This window comes from Somniosus microcephalus, chromosome 10, assembly GCF_052327205.1.
Source record: "Somniosus microcephalus isolate GS21.2 chromosome 10, FLI_Smic_1.0, whole genome shotgun sequence".
Lineage (NCBI taxonomy): Eukaryota > Metazoa > Chordata > Chondrichthyes > Squaliformes > Somniosidae > Somniosus > Somniosus microcephalus.
In genome coordinates, this window is record NC_140996.1 from 154,825,008 (window position 1) to 154,848,751 (window position 23,744).

General features: G+C 45.9%; 1 protein-coding gene across 4 annotated transcripts in view; it reads left to right on the top strand.

The window, feature by feature from the left end:
- Positions 1-23,744, top strand: part of LOC147111779 (augurin-like) — a 149,190-nt gene that overhangs the window by 72,839 nt on the left and 52,607 nt on the right. For 3 of the 4 annotated variants that reach the window (XM_085999000.1, XM_085998998.1, XM_085998999.1), the window contains exons 2-3: positions 9,868-9,988; positions 21,253-21,300. In XM_085999000.1, the coding sequence (XP_085855126.1) occupies positions 9,919-9,988; positions 21,253-21,300 (118 nt within the window). In that variant the 5' untranslated portion in view covers positions 9,868-9,918. The remainder of the gene's footprint in view (positions 1-9,867; positions 9,989-21,252; positions 21,301-23,744) is intronic. The other variant, XM_085999001.1, reaches the window with a different exon arrangement.

The following is a 23,744-nucleotide window of genomic DNA, read 5'->3' on the forward strand; positions in this document are numbered from 1 at the left end:
GGAGAAAGTACAAGGAGCTAGTGAGTCGCTTGAACAGTTCGTGACTGAGTTAAAACTGCTGGTAAAAGACTGTGTATATGCAGATAAAGATGAGATGGTCAGAGACCGCATCATGTTTGGAATACATTCAGCTAAAGTGAGAGCGAAACTTTTGAATGTTGGGTCCGGGCTAACGCTGGACAAAGCTATAGACATAGCTAGATTGCACGAGATAGCCCAAGCACAGTTGAAAACCATAACCGGCGCCACGAGCAGCTCACGTGAACAGACAGTGCATGCAGTTAATAGATACACACTAAAGAACACTGCCCAGAGAGCGTGTTTCAGAACAGAAAGAACAGCGAGAGTTCTAAAAATGGGCGACAGACATAAAACGTTTCAAAAACTGTGGATATTGTAGAAACAACTGGCATGGAGAAAAGGAGTACTGCCCTGCCAAAGGAAGGCAATGTGCTAAATGTGGTAAACGGAACTACTTTGCTAAAATTTGCAAGACTGTTTTTGGAAAAGCAGTACACAGTGAGTGAGAGCCAAATGCAGAGAAACTGTTTATTGATTCTATGTCACAGGAAAAACAGATTTCAGAGACTGAGCAAGCCTATGCCGATTATTGAGATAGGAAAACAGGGCAAAGAGCTTAAGTTTAAACTAGACACTGGATCTCAGGTTAATGTAATTCCTCTGAGTGAGTATCACAGCTTGAAGGATGAGTGTGAGCTACAGCCCACCTCATGCAGACTGACCGGCTATGGGGGTGAGCAGCTCATTGTAAAAGGCACATGCGTGATGAAATGCAAGTACAAAGAAAGCGACATGATGTTGAACTTTTACATTGTTGACACTCAAGCACCTCCAGTGCTAGGTCTAAAGGCATGTTTAGACATGGACCTCGTCAAGCTAGTGCTATCATTGACAGCACCAGTTGAGAAGCAGACAGTCATGGAGGAGTTTGCTGACATTTTCAAAGGAATTGGACTATTCCCAGGTGAATGCACTATTCACCTCGACCCAGCAGCAACCCCTGTGGTTTGCCCACCGAGAAGGATACCCCTTGCTCTACATAGTCACCTGAAGGAGGAGCTGCAGAGCATGGAGAATACAGAAATCATCGTCCGGGAAACAGAACCAACAGAGTGGGTCAACGCATTAGTAGTGGTTGAGAAACCACGTACAGGCAAGCTCAGAGTCTGTCTCGACCCCAGAGATTTGAACAAGGCTATCAAACGCCCTCACTACCCTCTACCAACGCTAGATGACATCACACCCAAGCTAGTGGGAGCACGTTACTACAGTGTAATGGACGCACAATCAGGATACTGAACTATCAAGCTCACGGAAGAGTCATCTAAGCTAACAACGTTCAACACACCATTTGGACGCTACCGATTTCTGCGTTTACCATTTGGTCTTATCTCAGCTCAGGATGAATTCCAGTGGAAGATCGACGAAACCTATGAAGACCTCGATGGAGTAGTCGCAATCGTAGACAACATCCTCATCTATGGCAGGAATAGAGAGGAACATGACAGGAACCTCCATGCGATGCTACAAAGATCACGGGAGAAAGGTATCCGGCTCAACCCCGAGAAAAGCATAATCGGATCCACCGAGATCAGTTATTTCGGGCATCGCCTCTCAACTGATGGCATTAAGCCGGATCCAGAGAAAATCTCTGCCATCAAGAAGATGGAGCCACCGAAGAACCACGCAAAGCTAGAGACAGTACTAGGCATGGTTAACTACTTAGCCAAGTTTGCCCCGAGCCTCTCCGAAATCAACGCACCCATGCGTCAGTTGCTCAAACAATCCAATGAGTTCCTGTGGGACAAATAACATGACACAGCATTTCAGAAAATGAAAGACCTAATCACCAGAGAACCAGGACCAGTTCTTGTCTACTTCGACCCCAACAAAGCGCTCAAACTGCAAGTGGACGCGTCAAAGTACGGACTAGGTGCAGTATTACTGCAAGAAGGAAAGCCCATCGGCTACGCTTCCAGATCTCTCTCAGACAGTGAAATCAACTATGCTCAAATCGAGAAAGAGCTATATGCAATTCTGTTCGGATGTAAGCATTTCCACCAGTACGTCTATGGTCGACAAGTCATTGTGGAATCCGACCACAAGCCCCTCGAGTCAATCATGAGGAAACCACTAGCCGCAGCCCCACCAAGGCTACAAGAATGATCCTTCAGCTACAGAAGTATGACTTCACAATCATTCACCGTCCAGGCAAAGACATTCCTGTCGCAGGCACGCTCTCCAGAAAGTCTCTTAGCTACCAGGACAGCAGCCTCAGTGAAGGCATGGATGTGCAGGTGCACATGGTGTACAACAGCTTACCTGTGAGTGACTCAAAACTGAAGGAGATCTGAGCAGGAACAGAGAAAGATGCACAACTCGCACTGCTGAGCAAAGTCATACATGAAGGATGGCCTGAGGAAAGGAGGAAATGCCCTCAGAGCATATCTGAATTCTGGAACCACAGAGACGAACTGTCACAAATCTACAGAATCATCTTCAAAGGGGAGAAAATCATCATTCCTACCAATCTCAGAGAAGAGATGTTGACAAAAATTCATGCTGGACATATGGGCATGGAAAAATGCAAACAAAGAGCACGTGACATTATGTTTTGGCCCGGAATGTGCAAACACATTGAGGACATGTCGGAAAATGTTCCATTTATCTAGAACGCCGCCCATCAAATGTCAAAGAGCCCATGATACCTCACCGTATCCCAGACAGGCCCTGGCAGGTCGTCAGCTGCAAGCAAGTGCATGCAAAATGTGTACAGAGACAGCAACACCAAAAGAGATACTATGATAGGTCAGCTAGACTACTGCCGCCGCTGCACAATGGAGAATCCGTCAGAATCCAGGAGCATGACTACTGGAAGCCAGCAGTCATCATCCAGCCAGCTGACACTGAGCAATCGTATCACGTCCGCACCCCAGAAGGACAGGTGTACCGCCGCAATTGCAGGCACCTCCTGAACACCAAGGAACAACACCGTCATCCCAACAAGAGGATCAGTTCCATACCACACAAGGTCTGGACGAGAGGTTAAGAGTTATCATTGACTTGTGAACTGCCAAAGGGTGTAAGCGGATTGCTGCCCTAAAAAAACTGTACATCGTTATTGAAACATTGAGATGTTTTCAGTGCTAGTTAAATGTTGAGTTTACTTATATGTTGATGCTACTGAGAACATTACGTAGAAGAAAGGTTCAAAAGTAATGCATAACATTTTTCTTCTAAAAGAAAGGGGATGTAACATTTGCATACTGAATTATCATTGGCCCGCAGGCATCTGTAAGGAATACCTATTATTCAGGTGATCACATGCTGAGTTGTCACTGGCCTGCAGGCATCTGTAAGGACTGCTATTGTTTAGAAGACCCAGGGGTCCTGACTCCATCTTGTCCACACGGTGCTGTAATGTTGAGTCAGAACAGACCTGATGCTTCATTAAAAGAGTTTAAACTGTAATACTCCGTTGTCCTGCAATTTATTATTTTTGTACAAAGTGTGCAAAACAAGACAAATATCACCATTAAAATTGTTGAACTTTTGAATTTTAATTTTGTCTTTTTCTAATGGCTACAGCTACAGTTTTGGTTATTTTTATTTATTTTCCCCAGAGCCTTGACTGTGCTGACTTTGCCTGCAACTTGCTAGATGGCTGTTGCCTAACTCCGTATCAGGTTCTGAACTGGGTTCATTAATTAAACGCTAATGAGCCTTCTACAAAGTGCTGGATAAGAGGAATTAACATTTTCAAATGATGGCCTGGGTTTATTAGTTAACAGTCATGGTGTGAATTGGAAATCTACATTTGTTTGCAAAGTACAAAAAAAATCGTTGCTACACTAGCAGCAGTTACCGCTCCGTAAAATGTGATGATATATCAACAGATTAATGCTTTAATCTTTGACTGCATCTGAATCCTGATGTGTGCAATGTGATCACTATGTCGAAAGCACAATGTGTTATGTTTTTAAGATATGCTTTAATGCTACACCTGCACCTTATTAAGAAGTGTTATTAAATATGGCCCATTAGTGGGTAATTTCTCAACTTAAATGGTCGGTAAATAATGTGCAGCATGAGCTTGAATTTCCGATCTGCACTACAAGGCTCCACACTGACACCTTGAAGTTGGAAAATCATCTCCTCTGTCCTTGAGTACTGGCCAAAAAACCTTTTAATTCAACTCTTTACTGATGAGTAATAAACTTCTGAGAAGTGGGCTCATCAATTCATGACCAGTTCAAAATTGTCTGGATAATGTCTTGACAACTGCTTTAGAACATCTACTGTGTGTGAGGGAGGGAGACACACACAGGAGAGGACTGGAACGTCTTTAATGCAACTGGTTTAAAATGCATATCGGCAGCCTGCCAGCATTAAAACCTATAGAGTTACAGCATATGATCTATTGGTAGAGGTTCTACAGCACTGAGCCTGCCCTAGTCAAAGTCAACAACAAGCTTTGTGATTCGGACTGTGGTGTGCTATTCCCTTCACCCTCGACCTTTCAACTCTGTTGCACAATGCATCCTCCTCCATTTCTCCTCTGTGGCACTGCCTACTTGGTTCTATTCATACCTATCCCACCAAAGCTAGGCCATCTTCTATAGAGGCTTCTACTCCTGCTCCCACACAGTCTTCTTGGATTTGCCCCAGTGATTCATCCCTGGCCATTTCTTTTCTTCATCTGCATTACTGCCACTTGGCAATATCGTGGGAATGTCATCAGCTTTCCACATGTATGCTGATGACATGCAGTTCTACCTCTCAGCCACCACACTTGACTCCTTCACCACCACTGTGCTGTCTAACTACTTTGCCAATATTAAGTCTTGGATGAGAAACAACTTCTTTCAACTCCATATTGACAAGACCAAAGGCATCCTGTTTGACTTTTGCCAAATACTTCTTAGTCACTGACCCAACTTGCAGCTTTCTCAGGTTGGGTCAGAAGGTGTGCAAGCTCAATGTGTTGTTTGACCCTGAGCCACTCTTCAAACCCCATATCATTTCCTCTTCTGCAACATCACCAGCCCCTCTGCCCTTGTCTCATTTCCACAAACAGCGCAAAGCTCATCCATACTTTTCTCATCACTGAGCTCCATGTTCTTGCTGGTCTCACAAGTCCCACCCTTCACAATGGAAACATCTTTAAAACTTTTCAATTAGCATCATGCCCCACCAAAAAAAGTGCATGACACTCCATTGTTTTGGGATACAAAGTCTGCCGCCTTTGTCCATGTGCCAGGAATGAGAGCCGTAGATGCAGAGTCTTTCGCTTATAGATTTATTAGAGGAAATTATACTCAACAGACAACACATACGGTGATGCAAAGGTTGCGACTTGCTGCAGAAGACCACTGAGATCTGTAGTAGGGTGATCAGGTCTTGAAATCCTAACTTTGCGTTCCAGTACTCACGTTTATCCCTTAGCCACACCAGTCCTGCGTTCCGTGAACTTTCCCCAGTTTACATTAACTTCCATTAGCTCAGCATTCCAGAGACTTGCTGTCTCTATGGTACCAGTGGGTGAGATCCATTGCCTTCATTTATCTACGTCTATGGTGGGCTTAAAACATAGCATAGGCTGCGTGTCTGATTACATTTAGAGGAAAGGTAAAAACAACTCTGTACATGGTTGTAAGATAGATTTATCTACCAGAAGGTCAAAACTACACAAAGAACAGGCAACTGTCTTTACGACTCCAGCTTGTACCATCCATGGAGGGGCCTTGAGGGTCTAGGCTGGTTTGAATATGTTCCAGAAGCCTGCTGTTGCAGTTTCCTGAAGCAGCTGTATATTTGCTACAAAATAGAGTCTTCAACGGAAAATGGATTCCTTAATACAACTTTTCTCACCACTCACCAATGGTCTGCAAGAGCTTGCAGTGCCTAGTTGCTGAAATGAGATTGTCACTTATTTGTTCATTCAAGTGATGTGGGCGTCGCTGGCAAGGCCAGCATTAATTGCCCATCCCTAGTTGTCCTTGAGAAGGTGGTGGTGAGCCACCGCCTTGAACCGCTGCAGTCTGTGTGGTGAAGGTGCTCCCACAGTGCTGTCAGGTAGGGAGTTCCAGGATTTTGACCCAGTAACGATGAAGGATCGGCGATATACTTCCAAGTTAGGATGGTGTGTGACTTGGAGGGGAACTTGGAAGTGATGGTGTTCCCATGCACCTGCTGCCTTTGTCCTTCTAGGTGGAAGAGGTCACGGGTTTGGGAGGTGCTGCCGAAGAAGCCTTGGCGAGTTGCTGCAGTGCATCTGGTAGATGGTACACACTGCAGCTAAGGTACGCCGGTGGTAGAGGGAGTGAATGTTTAAGGTGCTGGATGGGGTGCCAATCAAACAGGCTGCTTTATCTTGGACAGTGTCAAGCTTCTTGAGTGTTGTTGGAGCTGCACTCATCCAGGCAAGTGGAGAGTATTCCATCACACTCCTGCCTTGTAGATGGTGGAAAGGCTTTGGGGAGTCAGGAGGTGAGACATTTGCCGCAGAATACCCAGCCTCTGACCTGCTCTTGTTGCCAAAGTATTTATGTGGCTGGTCCAGTTAAGTTTCTGGTCAATGGTGACCCCCAGGATATTGATGGTGGGGGATTCAGCAATGGTTATGCCATTGAATATCAAGGGGCAGTGGTTAGACGCTCGCTTGTTGGAGATAATCATTGCCTGGCACTTGTGTGGCGCGAATGTTACCTACCACTTATCAGCCCAAGCCTGAATGTCGTCCAGGTCTTGCTACATGTGGGCATGGATTGCTTCATTATTTGAGGAGTTGCAAATGGCACTGAACACTGTGCAGTCATCAGAGAACATCCCCACTTCTGACCTCGATCCCTGAAGGCAGCAGGACAGGTAGATAAGGTGGTTAAAAAAGCATATGGGATACTTGCCTTCATTAGGCACAGAACATAAGAGCAGGGAGGTTATGATGGAGCTGTACAAAACGCTAGTTAGGCCACAGCCGGAATACTGTGCAGTTCTGGTCGCCACACTATAGGAAGAATGTGATTGCATTGGAGAGGGTGCAGAGGAGATTCGCCAGGATGTTACCTGGGCTGGAGTGCTTCAGCTATGAAGAGAGACTGGACAGGCTGGGGTTGTTTTCCTTAGAGCAGAGAAGGCTGAGGGGGACCTGATTGAGGTGTACAAAATTATGAGGGGCATAGATAGGGTAGATAGAAAGGAACTTTTCCCCTTAGTAGAGGGGTCAATAACCAGGGGGCATAGTTTCAAGGTAAGGGGCAGGAGGCTTAGAGGGGATTTGAGGAAAAACCTTTTCACGCAGAGGGTGGTTAGAATCTGGAACTCACTGCCTGAAAGGGTGGTAAAGGCAGGAACCCTCACAACATTCAAGAAGCATTTAGATGAGCACTTGAAACGCCATAGCATACAAGGCTACGGACCAAGTGCTGGAAAATGGGATTAGAATAGATAGGGCTTGATGGCCGGCAAGGACATGATGGGCCGAAGGGCCTCTTTCTGTGCTGTATAAATCTATGACTATGACCTTATGATGGAGGGAAGGTCATTGATGAAGTAGCTAAAGATGGTTGGGCCTAGGACACTGCCATGAGGAACACCTGCAGCGATGTCTTGAGGCTGTGATGATTGACCTCCAACCATCACAACCATCTTCCTTTGTGCTAGGTATGACTCCAGCCAGTGGAGAGTTTTCCCCTGATTCCCATTGACTTCAGTTTCACTGGGGCTCCTTGATGCCACACTCAGTCAAATGCTGCCTTGATATCAAGGGCAGTCACTCTCACCTCACCTCTGGAATTCAGCTCTTTTGTCCATGTTTGGACCAAGGCTGTAATGAGGTCTGGAGCCGAGTGGTCCTGGTGGAACTCAAACTGGGCATCAGTGAGCAGGTTATTGGTGAGCAAGTGCTGCTTGATAGCACTGTCGATGACCCCTTCCATCACTTTGCTGATGATTGAGAGTAGACTGATGGGATGGTAATTGGCCAGTTTGGATTTTTTTGGATCCTGTTTTTTGTGGACAGGACATACCTGGGCAGTTTTCCACATTGTCGGATAAATGCCAGTGTTATAGCTGTACTGGAACAGCTGTGGGACAGCTCTCCCAATTTTGGCATAAGCCCCCAGATGTTAGTGAGGAGGACTTTGCAGGGTCGACTGGGCCGAGTGTGCCATTGTCGTGTCCAGTGCCTAGGTCGATGGTGGGTTGTCCGTCCAGTTTTATTCTTACTATTCTTCTTTGTAGCAGTTTGGTACAACTGAGTGGCTTGCTAGGCCATTTCAGAGCACGTTAAGAGTCAAGCACATTGCTGTGGGTCTGGAGACACATGTAGGCCAGACCAGGTAAGGACAGCAGATTTCCTTTCCTAAAGGACATTAGTGAACTTGTTGAGACATTCTGAAAAACAATTGTGAAATCTACAACTGATGAACAAACCATTTGATGATTGCACCATTTAAGCGGATTGTGAACTAAGCTTTAAAGGATAATTATTGCAGATTTGTCATGATTGTTTTATTAATTTGCTTTCATTACTGCTAACACAATTGCATTTTCTGAAATCATATTTTAATTATGTTCATTCCTGCAATGTTATTGGCAGTTCATTTAAACAGCTACATATTGCTTTTTAGATAAATATGAATGCTCAGTAATCAATAGCATTTGATAACCTGTCTACAGTAGAAATGGAACAAATGGTTGTGTACCCAATTCAAGAAGTGTCTGTTCCTATTCATATTTCAGTTTTTACAGGACTGTGGCTTCAGGATAAGGTGCATTTAAAAGATGCACTTTTAAGGTGCATTTCAAAGATATTTTTCTTCAAAAGTTTCAAGAGGCTACTGAGGATGATTGTTATCTGTTCTTTTTTTTTTCCCCTCACACTTTTGAGAATCATGAAAATGACCTAATTGGGGCACCCTCCCTCCCCTCATTTCTGTCAGCCTGCAAAATAAGGAAACCCATTTGGCTCCTCCTAGTTCGTCAATCTAGTTTCCCATTACAGCAACCAACTTCATGGAATATTTCCCAAGGTTTCTGCCTCCACACCATTCCTAAATTTACCATATTGTAGGAGTCTGTGCACTCCTAACAAAAACACTGTGAACTAAACTGGTAGTTAACAAACTTAGTTTAATGCACTGAAAGTATTACAAAACAAAAACGCAGGAGAAAATCCAAACAAGTCTGTACACTAGCTCACTCCACGAGGACTAACTGGAAACGCCCTCCAACCCTGACGTCATGACGTCATCACGTTTCCCGCCGTTGGGAACATCACGTGATGACATCATCGCGTCAGATCGCGATTTTATCGATCCCACGCTGTTTAAACAGGGCAAACATTAAAAGGTAACAATAATGATTAAAGACAATTGTACAAGTTACTGTGAGAGTCTCTTTGGTGGCTTTGCCACAATATCCCAGTTTGAACCTATATTCCCTTGTCTTACTATCACAGTTTACCTTGAAGTAGTAGTTCAAGGTAAACCGGAACATTGTTGCCTTGTATCTGCACAAATATCATTCACGCACAGTGCAGCAGGGGAAATTTGGCCATAACGTTTTAATAATCTTGGTTTAGAAGGAATATATTTATAGACGTAGGCCAAGGAAGTCAACAAAACGTTACATTGTTGTAAGAAATGGTTGTGAATTTCTTTCACTGTATTTTGCTATATAGCATAGTTAGATGTTATACTTAAAAGGTAAGATATGGCAGAGCCTTTTCTGTTAGAGTTGAAGGTTATATTAAGATTCATCACAGATATTGTTTGAACACTCCCCTAGCCTAAGGCTAACTGGATCAGTGTTTGCTGTGTCTTATTCTTATTCTCTTCTCTTTAGCCATCTGAGTCTTCACAACAGTTCTACTGAGCAAACTATCATCTGCAAGCAATGTCTCTTCAACTATTCCGACTTCCTATTGCGATTCTTTGTGTACTTCTGGTGACTTTCACATTCCCAGGTAGGTAAAAGGATTTCAAAGAGATGTGCCCAGGGAGTTTCAAATTGTTTAGGCACTTAATTTGTAGAATATCTTGCATTTTGTTTCGCACAAAGGATTTTTTTCAATAGTTTGTAATACATTTGGGCAGTATATCAGAGGTGCTTTTCATATTTACATATCCCTGCAATAGAAGGCAGCCATCGATGCTGAAATTCTAGCTAATAATGTACAAAGTAACTTCAACTCCTCATCGTTTTGAGGGCCACACCATTATTTTTGAGCAATTATTCATACATTAGTGCTTAGTTTACTCATATATTTTGTATCAAATAGAATAAAGGAAGGTGTTTGTGATAACTCAAAGCTCATGGGTCGCAAAGCAATCCTGAAATCCATCAAATTTTGGCTTCAACTTGCACCCTGAACGCTTGACTGAGTGTTCACTCTCATTTCTCTCGGATTGGAAGGTTTGTATCCTCACCATAAGCAAGACACCCTGCTGAAAGCTCACATTCAGAAAATAATCTCGTACATCTTGAATATAGGAAGTTATTCAATTCTACACAGTTTAATTTTGAGTAAGTTCAGAGTTGGCAGTACCAAATCTTAATACAAGCCTTTGCTGGTTTTAAATGCTTAGAAAATATGAATGACTGGAGATTAACTTTTTTTCTCAAGCTATTTTTATTGACCTGGTTTCAAAGCAAGTGCTTTGTAAGTATTTGAATGTGAATAGAATGACAATACTAAATATCCCTCTTGGATGAGAAGCCAAAATAAAACCTCCCAAAATTGGTGGCCCAAAATGTTTGAATTTATTTTGAGAGTTTTCACTGTCTTAAATCACCCAAGCTGAAACAATAACACATTTAGGCTTTTTCTAGAAATATTGCCCAGAAAAAATCTTCATGAATGAAACTCCAATGTAGCTACTCACAAGCCTAGAGATTATTGGTGATATTAGGTAGACGAAAACTTAACGTTCCTCTGCTATTTTAACGTAGATGTTAAGTAACACAATTGTGCCACACAAGTGCCCGGCAATGATTAACACCAACAAGAGAGAGTCTAACCACTGCTGTAATGTATATACCTTTAAGGGGGGGAACTACTTTTTACATCTCATGTATACTGTAGTACCGGCAGTGACCACACCTGTATATAGCACTGAGTAGCAATCTGTACAGTCAGTTCAACTATGAGCCACGTTGAGTAAACACCTGTTGTACTGTTTCTGCTGCAGTCTGTATCTTATTATACCCAGACGTAACATTGGCGATGAGGCAGGTTCGAACCTACCTGCAACTCTGCATCACCTCCCGGGGATTCGTTCCTGGAGATCAGTGGATTGGAGGTCAAGGCCAGAGACTCGGGCGTCGACCATGGGCAACCGCCCAGTCATCCAGCAGAGACTCGAGAATTGCGGGGGAGGCTGTTGAGAGCCAGGCTTGGCTTTCCAGTCGAGGTGGTCCAGCGAAATGGGCTGGCAACAGGTAGTGCGCAGACCCTTCCCGGACAGCGGCGGGTTAGAGCCCGACCGAGCGGCACAGCAAAGGGCCGAGCAGCGTCGACGGGGGGGAAGAGAGAGAGAGAGAGGGCAGAACGCACAGGGCGCAGCCAGTGTTCAGGGGCCGAGCAGCGTCGGAGAGAGAGATGCGCAGAAACCCATGAGGCGCCGCCAATGCCACGAGGACCGCCGAGTGCAGCGTTGGCAGCAGCGGGGGAGGAAGGAAAGCGCGGGAGACGCCATTTTAAACCACACCCAAAATGCCGAAGAGTGGCAGTATCACCGCATTTGACAATGAAGTCGAAGATTGGACTACATATGTCGAGCGAATAGAGGTGTACTGCAAGGCAAATGAGGTGTCAGATGACAAGAAAGTGTCGGTATTGTTAAATTTAATGGGTGCAAAGACGTATGGGTTATTACGAAATCTAGTAACCCCAACGAAGCCAATGGAAAAGAGTTTTGAAGACATAGTAACGATACTCCAGGAACATTTAAACCCCACACCGCTGCTGATGATAGAAAGATTCAAGTTTCACAAACAGAACCAGCATAAGGATGAAAGCAATGCTGATTATTTAACAGAACTGCACAAACTATCGAAACACTGCCAGTTTGGAGCGGGACTGGCAGATACCTTAAGGGACAAGTTTGTGTGTGGGCTTCAAAGTGAAGGAACCCAGAAAGGGCCTTTATCTGAAAAGGACCTTACGCTGGAAAAGGCTTTCAGCATTGCGGTATCATATGAAGCAGCAGCACAGGGCGCTGCAGAGATACAACAGAGACCGCAAGATTATGGCACAAACGAAATGTCAAATGGAACAGAGAAGTGCTATCGCTGCGGCAGAACAACACACGACCAGAATGATTGCTGGTTCAAAGACAAAGTGTGCAGACAGTGTGGAAAAGTAGGACACATAGCACGAGTCTGCAGGTCGGGAAAGAAAACCAGCAATAAGAAACCTACCAAAGGAAAGTACAAGAAGGTACATAAGATGACGGAGAATAGTTCAGATGAACAAAAGAGTGATAACTACTCAGAAAGCAGGGAACTGAGTTGTCTGAAACTACATAATGTGATCACAACGGAGGATCACCGAACCATTTGGGTCACTCTCAAGATAGCAGGAGTCCAGGTAAAGATGTTATTGGACACAGGATCAGCCCTAACAGTCATAAACCGATGGGACTACGAGCGGCTATTCTCATACATACCCTTGAGAGACACAAAAATTATTTTGAAGACGTACATGGGGCAAAAAGTCTACCCCAAAGGAAAAATAAGGGTGACCGTTATATATAACGGTAAGGAAACACCAAAACTAGACCTGTATGTATTGCAAGATGGAGGACCACCATTACTGGGACATGAATGGATCCAGAAAATACAACTGGATTGGCATTCCATACAGGCACTGACTGTGGCTGACAAAAAGGATGACGACGTCACACCTGGGCGACTGTCAAAGATCCTAACTGACGCGAAAGAAGTGTTCCAGCAAGGACTCGGAACACTAAAAGGCATGACAGCGACGATTAAAATTGAAGAAAACGCAAGCCCAAAATGTTTTAAGGCCAGACCGGTACCTTATGCGATCCGCCCAGCCGTCGAAGCAGAGCTGGAGAGTCTGGAACGTTCAGGTGTACTGTCCAAGGTAGGCTGGAGCGAGTGGGCTACACCCATCGTCCCTGTGATGAAAAAGTCGTTGAGCTGCACGCCTGGGGAAACAAGGAAGGTTCGCATCTGTGGGGACTTCAAGGTAACAGTGAACCCGGTCCTTCACACCATACAATATCCACTTCTGCGGATTGAAGATATTTTCGCCTCGCTATCTGGAGGGAAACGCTTCACTAAGATTGATCTGGCCTAGGCGTATCTGCAAATGGAGGTAGAAGAAGCATCAAAAAAATACCTCACAATCAACACCCCTAAAAGTCTCTACCAATACAACCAGCTGGTATTCGGGGTAGCATCAGCTCCGGCTATTTGGCAGAGGGCAATGGAACAAGTCCTGCAAGGGATCCCAGGGACCCAGTGTTATTTGGACGACATCCTGGTCACGGGCGAAAATGAGAGTGATCACCTTGCCAACCTGGAGCAGGTGCTCACTAGATTGCAGGAATATGGGCTCCGAGCTAACCGCCCCAAATGCGAGTTTTTTAGAAAACAGATCTCGTATTGTGGCCACGTTATCGATAAAGAGGGGTTACATAAGTCCCCAGAGAAGACTGAGGCAGTAGTCAAGGCTCCAGCACCGGAAAATGTGTCACAACTGAGGTCGTTCCTCGGGCTGGTAAACTACTACCATTAGTTCTTGCCAAATTTGTCTACAATACTACACCCACTGAACACCCTACAGCAAACTGGGGTGCCATGGAAGTGGAGTGACGAATGTAGACGAGCTTTCCAGAAGAGCAAGACACTAATCACATCGAAAGAGGTATTGGCCCATTACAACCCAGCATTACCAATTCGGTTGGCATGTGATGCGTCACCCTACGGCATTGCAGCGGTGCTGTCGCACAAATTCTTGGACGGCTCAGAGAGGCCAATAGCCTTTGCGTCGCCATCACTAACCTCAGCCGAGCGTAACTACGCCCAGATTGACAGGGATGCCCTCAGCCTAGTGTGGGGAGTGAAAAAGTTCAATCACTATCTGCACGGGCAGAAATTCACCTTGCTGACTGATCACCAGCCTCTTGTCTCCATTTTTAATCCGAAGAAGGGCGTTCCGGTGATGACTGCGCAACGACTACAAAGATGGTCACTTTTTCTAGGGGCGCACCACTATGAGATTGAATACAAGGGCACGAAACAGCATGGAAATGCTGTTGGGCTATCATGCCTGCCACTGCCTACTGCGGAGGAAGCACCAGCAGTGGATCCTGTCGAAATATTCCATTCGACTATAGTTGAATACCTACCGGTAACTAAAGCTTGTATCGAAAAGGAAACCCGAAATGACCCGACACTGTCTCGGGCATATGATTTTGACGGTGAACGGATGGCCAGCACATGGCGACTCACTGTTGCCAGCATTCTCGACAAGGAGAGAACAGCTGTCAGTGTGCCGGGTGACCTTGATGTGTGGATCCCGAGTGGTAATTCCACCCAAGTTAAGGGATAGAGTGCTCAATGAGCTTCATGAGGGTCATCTGGGAGGGGTAAAAATGAAAAGCCTAGCCAGGGCTTATGTGTGGTGGCCGGGAATCGATAAACAAATCGAGGACCTGACCAAGAGCTACTCAGGATGCCAGAAAGTCCAAAATGCACCACCACAGGCCCCTCTACACCCATGAGAGTGGCCCTCATCTCCATGGCAACGGGTGCATATTGATTTTGCTGGTCCATTCATGGACTCAATGTTCTTAATAGCCGTGGATGTGCACTCGAAATTGCCTGAGGTCATCAAAATGTCCTCCACCACCATGGAGAAAACTATTGCAGTCCTACGGACCATTTTTGCCAGGAATGGCTTGCCAGAACAGATTTGCTCAGACAACGGACCACAGTTTGTGTCCGAAGAGTTCCGGAGGTTCTTGAAAAAGAATGGGGTAAGGCATTACACATCCGCCCCGTATCATCCAGCCACAAATGGATTGGCTGAGAGGTTCGTACACACCTTTAAGAAGGCAATAAAGGCTATGTACAATGACAACATTCCGCTGCAGCACAAGGTGGACAATTTCCTGTTCGCCTACCGGAATGCGACACATGCAGTCACCAACCAGGCCCCAGCCATGATGTTCTTTAACCGAAGGTTAAGATCTCGCCTGGATTTGCTCAGACCAAACGTATGAAGAGATGTTGAGAGTAAGCAATTCCAGCACATCCATGAGAAGCCAACAAGGAGCTTCAATGTAGGGCAACCAGTCTTGGCCCGCGACTACCGAACAGAAAAATGGCAGCCAGGAACGATATGCACACGGCAGGGCCCACTAATGTACACAGTGGACGTTGGGGAGAGCATCGTGAGACGCCATGCTGACCAGATCCTAGAGTCACAGGAACAAGTCAAGCGCATGCCTCGCCCATACGTACCTGGTGATGAACCCGACGTACAGGTCGCATCTACCCCAGAAACAGTAGCATCGGAAGCTGATGAACCAACCGACGACAGGGGGCCAGAATCGCCTCCGCACCAAGAGCAAGACACTCGGGTAAGCCGCTATCCAGAAAGGATCAGGAGGCCTCCCCAAAGACTGAATATATAAATAGACTATTTTCAGCTAATGTTGCATGTTAAAAGTGTTAATTGTAATTAGTTTGATATTTAATTGTTAAATGAGTGTTAAGGTACTGTTAATCTAAAAGGGGAGGAATTATAATGTATATACCTTTTAAGGGGGGGGAACTACTTTTTACAGCTCATGTATACTGTAGTACCGGCAGTGACCACACCTGTATATAGCACTGAGTAGTAATCTGTACAATCAGTTCAACTGTGAGCCACGTTGCGTAAACACCTGTGTTACTATTTCTGCTGCAGTCTGTATCTTATTATACCCAGACGTAACAACTGCCCCTTGACATTCGACAGCATTATCATCGCCGAATCCCCCACCATCAACATCCTAGGGGGTCACCATTGATTAGAAACTTAACTGGACCAACCACATAAATACTGTGGCTACAAGACCAGGTCAGAGGCAGGGTATTCTGCGACGAGTGTCACACTTCCTAACTCCCCAAAGCCTTTCCCCCATCTACAAAGTACAAGTCAGGAGTGTGATGGAATACCCTCCACTTGCCTGGATGAGTGCAGCTCCAACAACATTCAGGAAGCTCAACACCATCCAGGACAAAGCAGCCCACTTGATTGGCACCCCATCCGCCACATTAAACATTCACTCCATCCACCAACAGCGCACCGTCGCTGCAGTATGTACCATCTACAAGATGCTCTGCAGCAACTCGCCAAGTCTTCTTCGACAGCACCTCCCAAACCCACGACCTCTACCACCTAGAAGGACAACGGCAGCAGGCGCATGGGAACACCATGACCTCCAAGTTACACACCATCCTGACTTGGAAATATATCACCATTCCTTCATTGACGCTGGTCAAAATCTTGGAACTCCCTCCCCAACAGCACTGTGGGAGTATCTTCACCACACGGACTGCAGCGGTTCAAGAAGGCGGCTCACCACCACCTTCTCGAGGGCAATTAGGGGAGGCCATTAAATGCTGGCCTTGCCAGCGATGCCCACATCCCTGGAATAAATATTTTTTTAAATGTTAACCAGTTTACATCGAAGTAGAGGTCTATCCTATGAATGCATTGTGTTCATCTGCTAGTATCACCAACCATAACTTCTATAGTGACTTCTCCCCCATGATGTAAATTATGCCAAAACAAAATGACATCACTTAAGATGGCATAGCTTTGTCGTGGAGAAAGATATTATCAAGATATTCACTTGTACAAACCTCTTTGTTGTATTTTGCTGAGTTTACATTCACATTTTCTGCTTGCAGAAGGACTACGCTAAGATTTCTTGTTTATGCAGAATTAAGGATCAAATGTGTGTCCTTGGTCCCTGGGATTTAGTTGGGTTAGGGAACCAAGGTTATGTTGATTGGGATTGATGTCCTTCTTGTCTATAACTGGGTTACTAATGCTATCTTATTTCCCCTCCTGTGCTGGTCTACAGTCTCCTGGGAAGTGTACAAAACTTTGGTTTCTCAACTACATGGATGAAAGCCTAAGGCAATTATAATTGCTTGATCTGCCAAGTACTGTAGGAAAAGATTCTGAGACCTCCCTGGACTTGTTTTTGTTTTCTCTTACTGCAGTTAGCCTTGCCAGATGACAGATTTTGCTTTGCTTTTTTTTTGTTCCTACACCTTATATTCCCTTTGGGCCTATGTAGTAAAGGTCTTGTTTTCCAACAATGATGGTTCCAATATTCTGTAAGCTTGGCTGTTGATAAGCCTGAGTCAACCATCGGCATGTTAAGCTATCCTCAGCATTTTGAGGGCCTAGTCTGCTGGAACCCAATCAGTCAGTCTGGAACCCCCCCTCCACCCCCCCCCCCCAAAACTGTTACCATTAATGGAAGTGGCATCGGCCTTTGTGTACCATAAGTGGGAGTTCTCATGAGAACAGGAAGTCCTATCTACAGTATACAGCGGCTAGAATCAACTTAAGTAGCAGCAGGCCACAAATAGGAGCAGTGTTAAGAGAAGAAAGAAAGCAAAAAGGACAGAGGCAAGGAGTGGAGCTTTGAGAGGGGGAGGAAGAGTGCCAGCATAAACTGGAGTGGGGGACGAGCCTTATTAGCTCAGTGAAGGGCTAGAAGAGAGCCTTCTATTAACTGAGAAGAGGGGGAAGAATGTCATCATGAACTGGGGGTGGAGAGGGGGGTGGGAAAGAGGAAATGAACAAACTTGTATTTATATTGTGCCTTTCACGTCTTCAGGATGTTCCAAAGCATTTCAGTCAGCTAATTACTTTTGTAATGTAGGCAAACAGCAGCTAATTAGCAAAAGAGATAAATAACCAAATACGCTGTTTGGATGAGGGATGAATGTTGCTTAGGAAACTGGGAGAACTCTTGAATTGTGCATAGCATCTTATACATCAATATGGACAGGCCCTCACTTTAATATCTCATCCGAAATGTAGCACCTCCAGTAATGCAGCACTCCCTCAGTACTGTACTGGACTGTCAGCCTAGATTATGTGCTCAAGTCCTGGAATGGGGCTTGAACCCACAACCCTCTCACTCATAGGCGAGAGTTCTAGCAACTGAGCCAAACTGAACCCATTCAGCATTAACTGAAGGGGTGAGGGAAGTATGCTAGCATTAATTGAGGGAGGCAGGGAAACCATAGCAGCTTGAACTGAGGTATGATGGGAAGAAACAGAGTGCCAGGGAGGGGAGGGCAGAATACCAGTAGAAATTGGGAGGGTAGAAGGAGAATGTGTTTCAGAAATAGTGGGGAGCTGTACGGGGTAGAGTGCTTCTGTGAACTGGGCAGGAGGGGGTTGGAAATAGGAGACTGACTGTTGATGTAATTTTTGGGGGGGAATTGATCTTCAGTTTTTACATTTTTTTAAAAAAGTGACATTTTAATTTTCAAGATTAAAAATATATTTTGGAAAAAATAGCCAGATGGTGATATGTCCCCAGAACTACTTACAAATATAATAATTTTATGGATTTTCCCCTTCTGCTTTCAGTTTCTTATGTTATTTCCCCTCCAATCCAAGTGAGGGAATACTTAAGTTACAAGCCTGTGTTACTTTTTCACATGATACTCTTGATAATCAGGGCTGTTCTTGAACTGTTAGCTGTTTCATGTCTGTCAGCTTTTGCGGAAAAAAGATTGCCCAATTTGTGGGAGTGTCAGACAGAATCAAAAATGGCTGTAACTATTTGCAACACCAAATTTCTGATTGGTCCCCTTGGAGGACAGGACACTCAACAGTTTGTCTTGAATGTGTAATTCGATCCTGCCTGCCTGAGCAATCAGGTTCTTTGCAATGTGTAATTTGACCCATTCATTGTGACAGCCAGGCTCTAGAGCTCACAGTGCTAACACTACTGCTTTCAGAGAACAGACAGGGCTCACCCTCCCGGGTTAGGACCATCTTCCGCCCCCCCCCCACCCCTCAACAAGTTCCTGACTTTCTCTCACTCCACCCCGAGTTCCTGACTTTCTCTCACTCCATCCCCCTTCCTGACCTTCTCCTCCCCTGAGTTCCTGACCTTCTCCTGCCCTCCACCCCCGCCCCAGAACTCCCTGACCGTCTCTCTCCTTCGCCCCCCCCCGAGCTGGTCCTACAGCCGGTGAATGGGCTCCGGGTTTTAGAACATAAGAACATAAGAAATAGGAGCAGGAGTAGGCCAATCGGCCCCTCGAGCCTGCTCCACCATTCAATAAGATCATGGCTGATCTGATCCTAACCTCAAATCTTCTATCACTCTGCATCCACCCGAACCCATGTGATCTCCCGGGAGAGGCGAAAAACCAGATAAAGACCCAATGGCCAATTTGGGAGAAAAAAATCTGGGAAATTCCTCTCCGACCCATCTAGGCGATCGAAATTCTTCCAGGAGATCACTCTGTCCCTATATTTTCTACAGTACTTACCTTCTGTAAAGGCGATCTCCACCCCAGCCAGGAACAGGAATAAAACCATCTCCTGAAATCTAACAGAATTAGAACACAGTAGGAGCAGAACAAGGCTACACGGCCCCTGGGCCCGCTCCACTACCCACAGGGCCATGACCATTCCGAACCCAGACTCATGTCCAATTTCCTGCCCGCTCCCCGTAACCCTTTATTCCCTTTACTTCTAGGAAACTATCTATTTCTGTTTTAAATTTATTTAATGATGTAGCTTCCACAGCTTTCTGGGGCAGCAAATTCCACAAACCTACCACCCTCTGAGTGAAGAAGTTTCTCCTCATCTCAGTTTTGAATGAGCAGCCCCTTATTTTAAGATTATGCCCCCTAGTTCTAGTTTCACCCATCATTGGGAACATCCTCACCGCATCCACCCGATCAAGCCCCTTCACAATCTTATATGTTTCAATAAGATCGCCTCTCATTCTTCTGAACTCCAATGAGTAGAGTCCCAATCTACTCAACCTCTCCTCATATGACCACCCCCTCATCCCCGGGATTAACCGAGTGAACCTTCTTTGTACTGACTCGAGAGCAAGTATGTCTTTTCTTAAGTATGGACACCAAAACTGTATGTAGTATTCCAGGTGCGGCCTCACCAATACCTTGTAAACCGGCAGCAATACCTCCCTGTTTTTATATTCCAACCCCCTAGCAATAAAAGCCAACATTCCATTGGCCTTCTTAATCACTTGCTGCACCTGCATACTAACTTTTTGAGTTTCGTGCACCAGGACCCCCAGATCCCTTTGTACTTCAGTACTTTCCAGTTTCTTGCCATTAAGATAATAACTTGCTCTATGATTTTTCCTGCCAAAGTGCATAACCTCACACTTTCCAGTATTGTATTCCATCTGCCAAATCTCTGCCCACTTACTTAGCCTGTCTATGTCCCTTTGCAGGTTTTTTATGTCCTCCTCACTCACTACTTTCCGTCCCATCTTTGTATCATCTGCAAACTTTGATATGTTACACTCGGTCCCCTCCTCCAAATCGTTAATATAGATTGTAAAGAGTTGGGGACCCAGCACTGACCCCTGCGGAACACCACTAGTTACTGGTTGCCAATCTGAGAACGAACCATTTATCCCAACTCTCTGCTTTCTGTTAGAGAGCCAATCCTCCACCCACGCCTACCGCAAACGTAAGCGCGTGTGCGGTTGGAATGACGGCTCCGTGTGTGCGGCTCCGGTGGGTGGCAGGACATTTTTTAGGCTCCGCCCCCGTACAGTGCGCATGCGCAGAACGACTTGAATTTGTGTGTGCAAATAATCATTCCGATCAAAAATAGGAACATCTGACATCTGTAATGCTAGTGTTTGCCTTTTATTGGTTCAAGACTGTGGTAAGTAGATGGAGAAAGAGGCACAGTTTAACAAGCCAGACACACAATAATTAGTTAGAAAAAATTGTACACTTTGATTAGAACTAGTATTATGCTCAGTAGAAGCAGGAGACTTTTTTTCTGCTGGAGGAACTTAAAACAGTAGCATTAGTGAATTAGAAATGGTATGTGTGAACAAGCATGTGCCTTGACTGATCTTATTTCAACAACTAATCATCTGCCCCATTGATCCTTATAACTTTATTCCATTATTTTATCTATGCAAAATACCTTCAACTTATTTCCTTTTTCAGATGGGTCAAGTGGAAATAAACTGCGCAAGATGATTGAGAAAAGAAATGGTAAGGAAAATCATCTTGGTGTTTCTTGTAAGCTTTATGTAGGAGGCCAAAGGACAAACCATTTCTCAGATGGGGCCATTGAAATCCCCATGGAGGAACTGAGGGGTTGAATGGTCTAATCACTGTCTGAGCTCACCTTGTGAAGAATGGCCATGTGGGCAAGGTATTCGAGGGCTGCTGCATTTCTGAACTTTGCCTCATCACATGATGTGGGCCTTGTAGTGTATGTACCCGTCTACCTTTAAGGGAACGATTGAGTGTAACCGTTCACCTTTAAGAGAACTACTTTAGGTGTGGCACTATTTGATTGGCTTCTGTATACGGTAATACCGACAGTGACCACACCAGTATATAAGTGATGTTACAGGATAACTAGGGCAGATTCGCCCTGACCTCTGAATAGTAAAGACCTGTTTGTACTTCAAAAGTCTGTGTATTTATTTACTGCACAACCCACAGACTTTACAGTGGCGACGAGTCCGATCGTACCCTGCGGCAAGAATAGCAAAGTAACAAAGAGCGTCGAAGAGAGGCAACCGCCCTCGTCGTGCTACCAAAAGAAAACACAAGGCTACAACAACAGAAAGTGTGGTACTTTACAGAAGCTGGAAGACTAGCAACAAAAGCTTCATCAGCAACAGGCACTGATTACCCTGCTACCACGGTGTGGAGTGAGCCGACCAGCAAGAAACAAGGCGGCCGAAGAGACTGTGAGTAGGGGAAGGGGTAGAAGTATCCGGAGGAGAAGGGCAGAGCACTCGACCTCGGTCGAGGGGGAGCTGTACCGGCCAAAAGTCGGGTCCAACGGCGTCGGGTGACAGCCAGACCGCGATCGGTGGGAAAAATCCGGGCAGCGACCGCAGCCACGAAGCGCTGAGCCTGCGAGTAGGCGCGGGAGGAGAAACCCAGCCGCAGCCGGGGAGGGAAACACCGGTCTGCGAGAGGGCTGGGGAGGCGAACGGGAACCGTGCGGGTGAGAGCCGGGTGCGGAGTGAGAGACTGCGAGGAGCCAGTCCAGCGGCTGAGCTGTTCTCCACCAACGGGGTACTCAGAGCCGGCAAAACCGAACGTGCGGGAGTGGGAGAGCGAACAGGAGCCGAGAACGGGGAGAGAGACTGCGCGAGAGCCAGTCCAGCGGCTGAACTGTTCTCCACCTACGGAGTACCCAGAGCCGGTAGAACCGAACGTGCGGGAGAGGGAGAGACAGAGCCGAGCACGGGGAGAGAGAGACTGCGCGAGGGCCAGTCCAGCGGCTGAACTGTCCTCCGTTAACGGGGTGTACCCAGAGCCGGTAAAGCCGTGCGGGCGGGAGGAAAAGACAGAGCCGAGTAAGGGGAGCTGTGCGAGAGCCAGCCCAGCGGCTGAACCTGTCCGCTGTGGGGAAAGCGTACCCCTTACACCAGGGAGAAACGCGGAAAGCCGCCATTAGGCGGAGAAGACGACAGAGGCGGGAAACCGCCATTGAAGTGGGCGGGGAGAGAAAGGAAGAGCGGGAAACCGCCATTTTCGCGGGAAAAGAACCGCCATCTTAACTGCCATTGAAGTGGGCAGAGAGAGAGAGAGAGAGAAGGGAAGAGCGGGAAACCGCCATTTTCGCAGGAAAACCGCCATTTTAGAAAAAAAAAGATAATAAATAATACTTAAAGAAATACTGTGCTGCTTCAAAGAAAGAAAGATGCCTAAGCGAGGGAATATTAACGATTTTAATTCTGAAATAGAAGACTGGGCCACGTACGTGGAACGCATAGAGATCTATTGCGAAGCCAACAAAATAGAGGAAGACGACAAGGCGATAACATTGCTAAACTCGATGGGGGCAAAAACATATGGGCTCTTGAAGCATCTAATAGCACCAGCTAAACCAGCGGATCAGACCTTCGAAGAAATTGTGGCTGTGCTGAAGGACCACTTGAACCCCACACCGTTGATGCTGGCTGAGCGATTCAAATTCTACGCAAGAACGCAGAGGAAAGACGAAAGCAATGCAGAATACTTGGTCGAACTGCGTAGGCTAGCGAAATACTGCCAGTTCGGAGGGAATCTGACAGAGGCACTGCGGGACAAGTTCGTATGCGGATTGTCCAAAGAAGGAACGCAGAAGCGACTACTGGAAGAAAACGACCTCACACTGGACAGGGCTGTCCTCATAGCTGCATCACATGAAGCCGCAGCGAAAGGAACGGCCGAAATGCAGCTAAAGGCGGCGGCACTCGGGGTGGACCAAATTACTTCGAGCACAACAAAATGCTACCGTTGTGGGAAGACCACGCACGACCAGAATCACTGCTGGTTTAAGAACCAAGAGTGTCGGAAATGTGGCAAACTGGGTCACATCGCGAAGGTATGCAGGTCCGGGAAAAAGACCAACAATCAACGGAAGCCACCACAAGAAAAGTACAACAAGGTACACAAGGTGGCTGAAAAGAGTTCAGACGAACAGAATT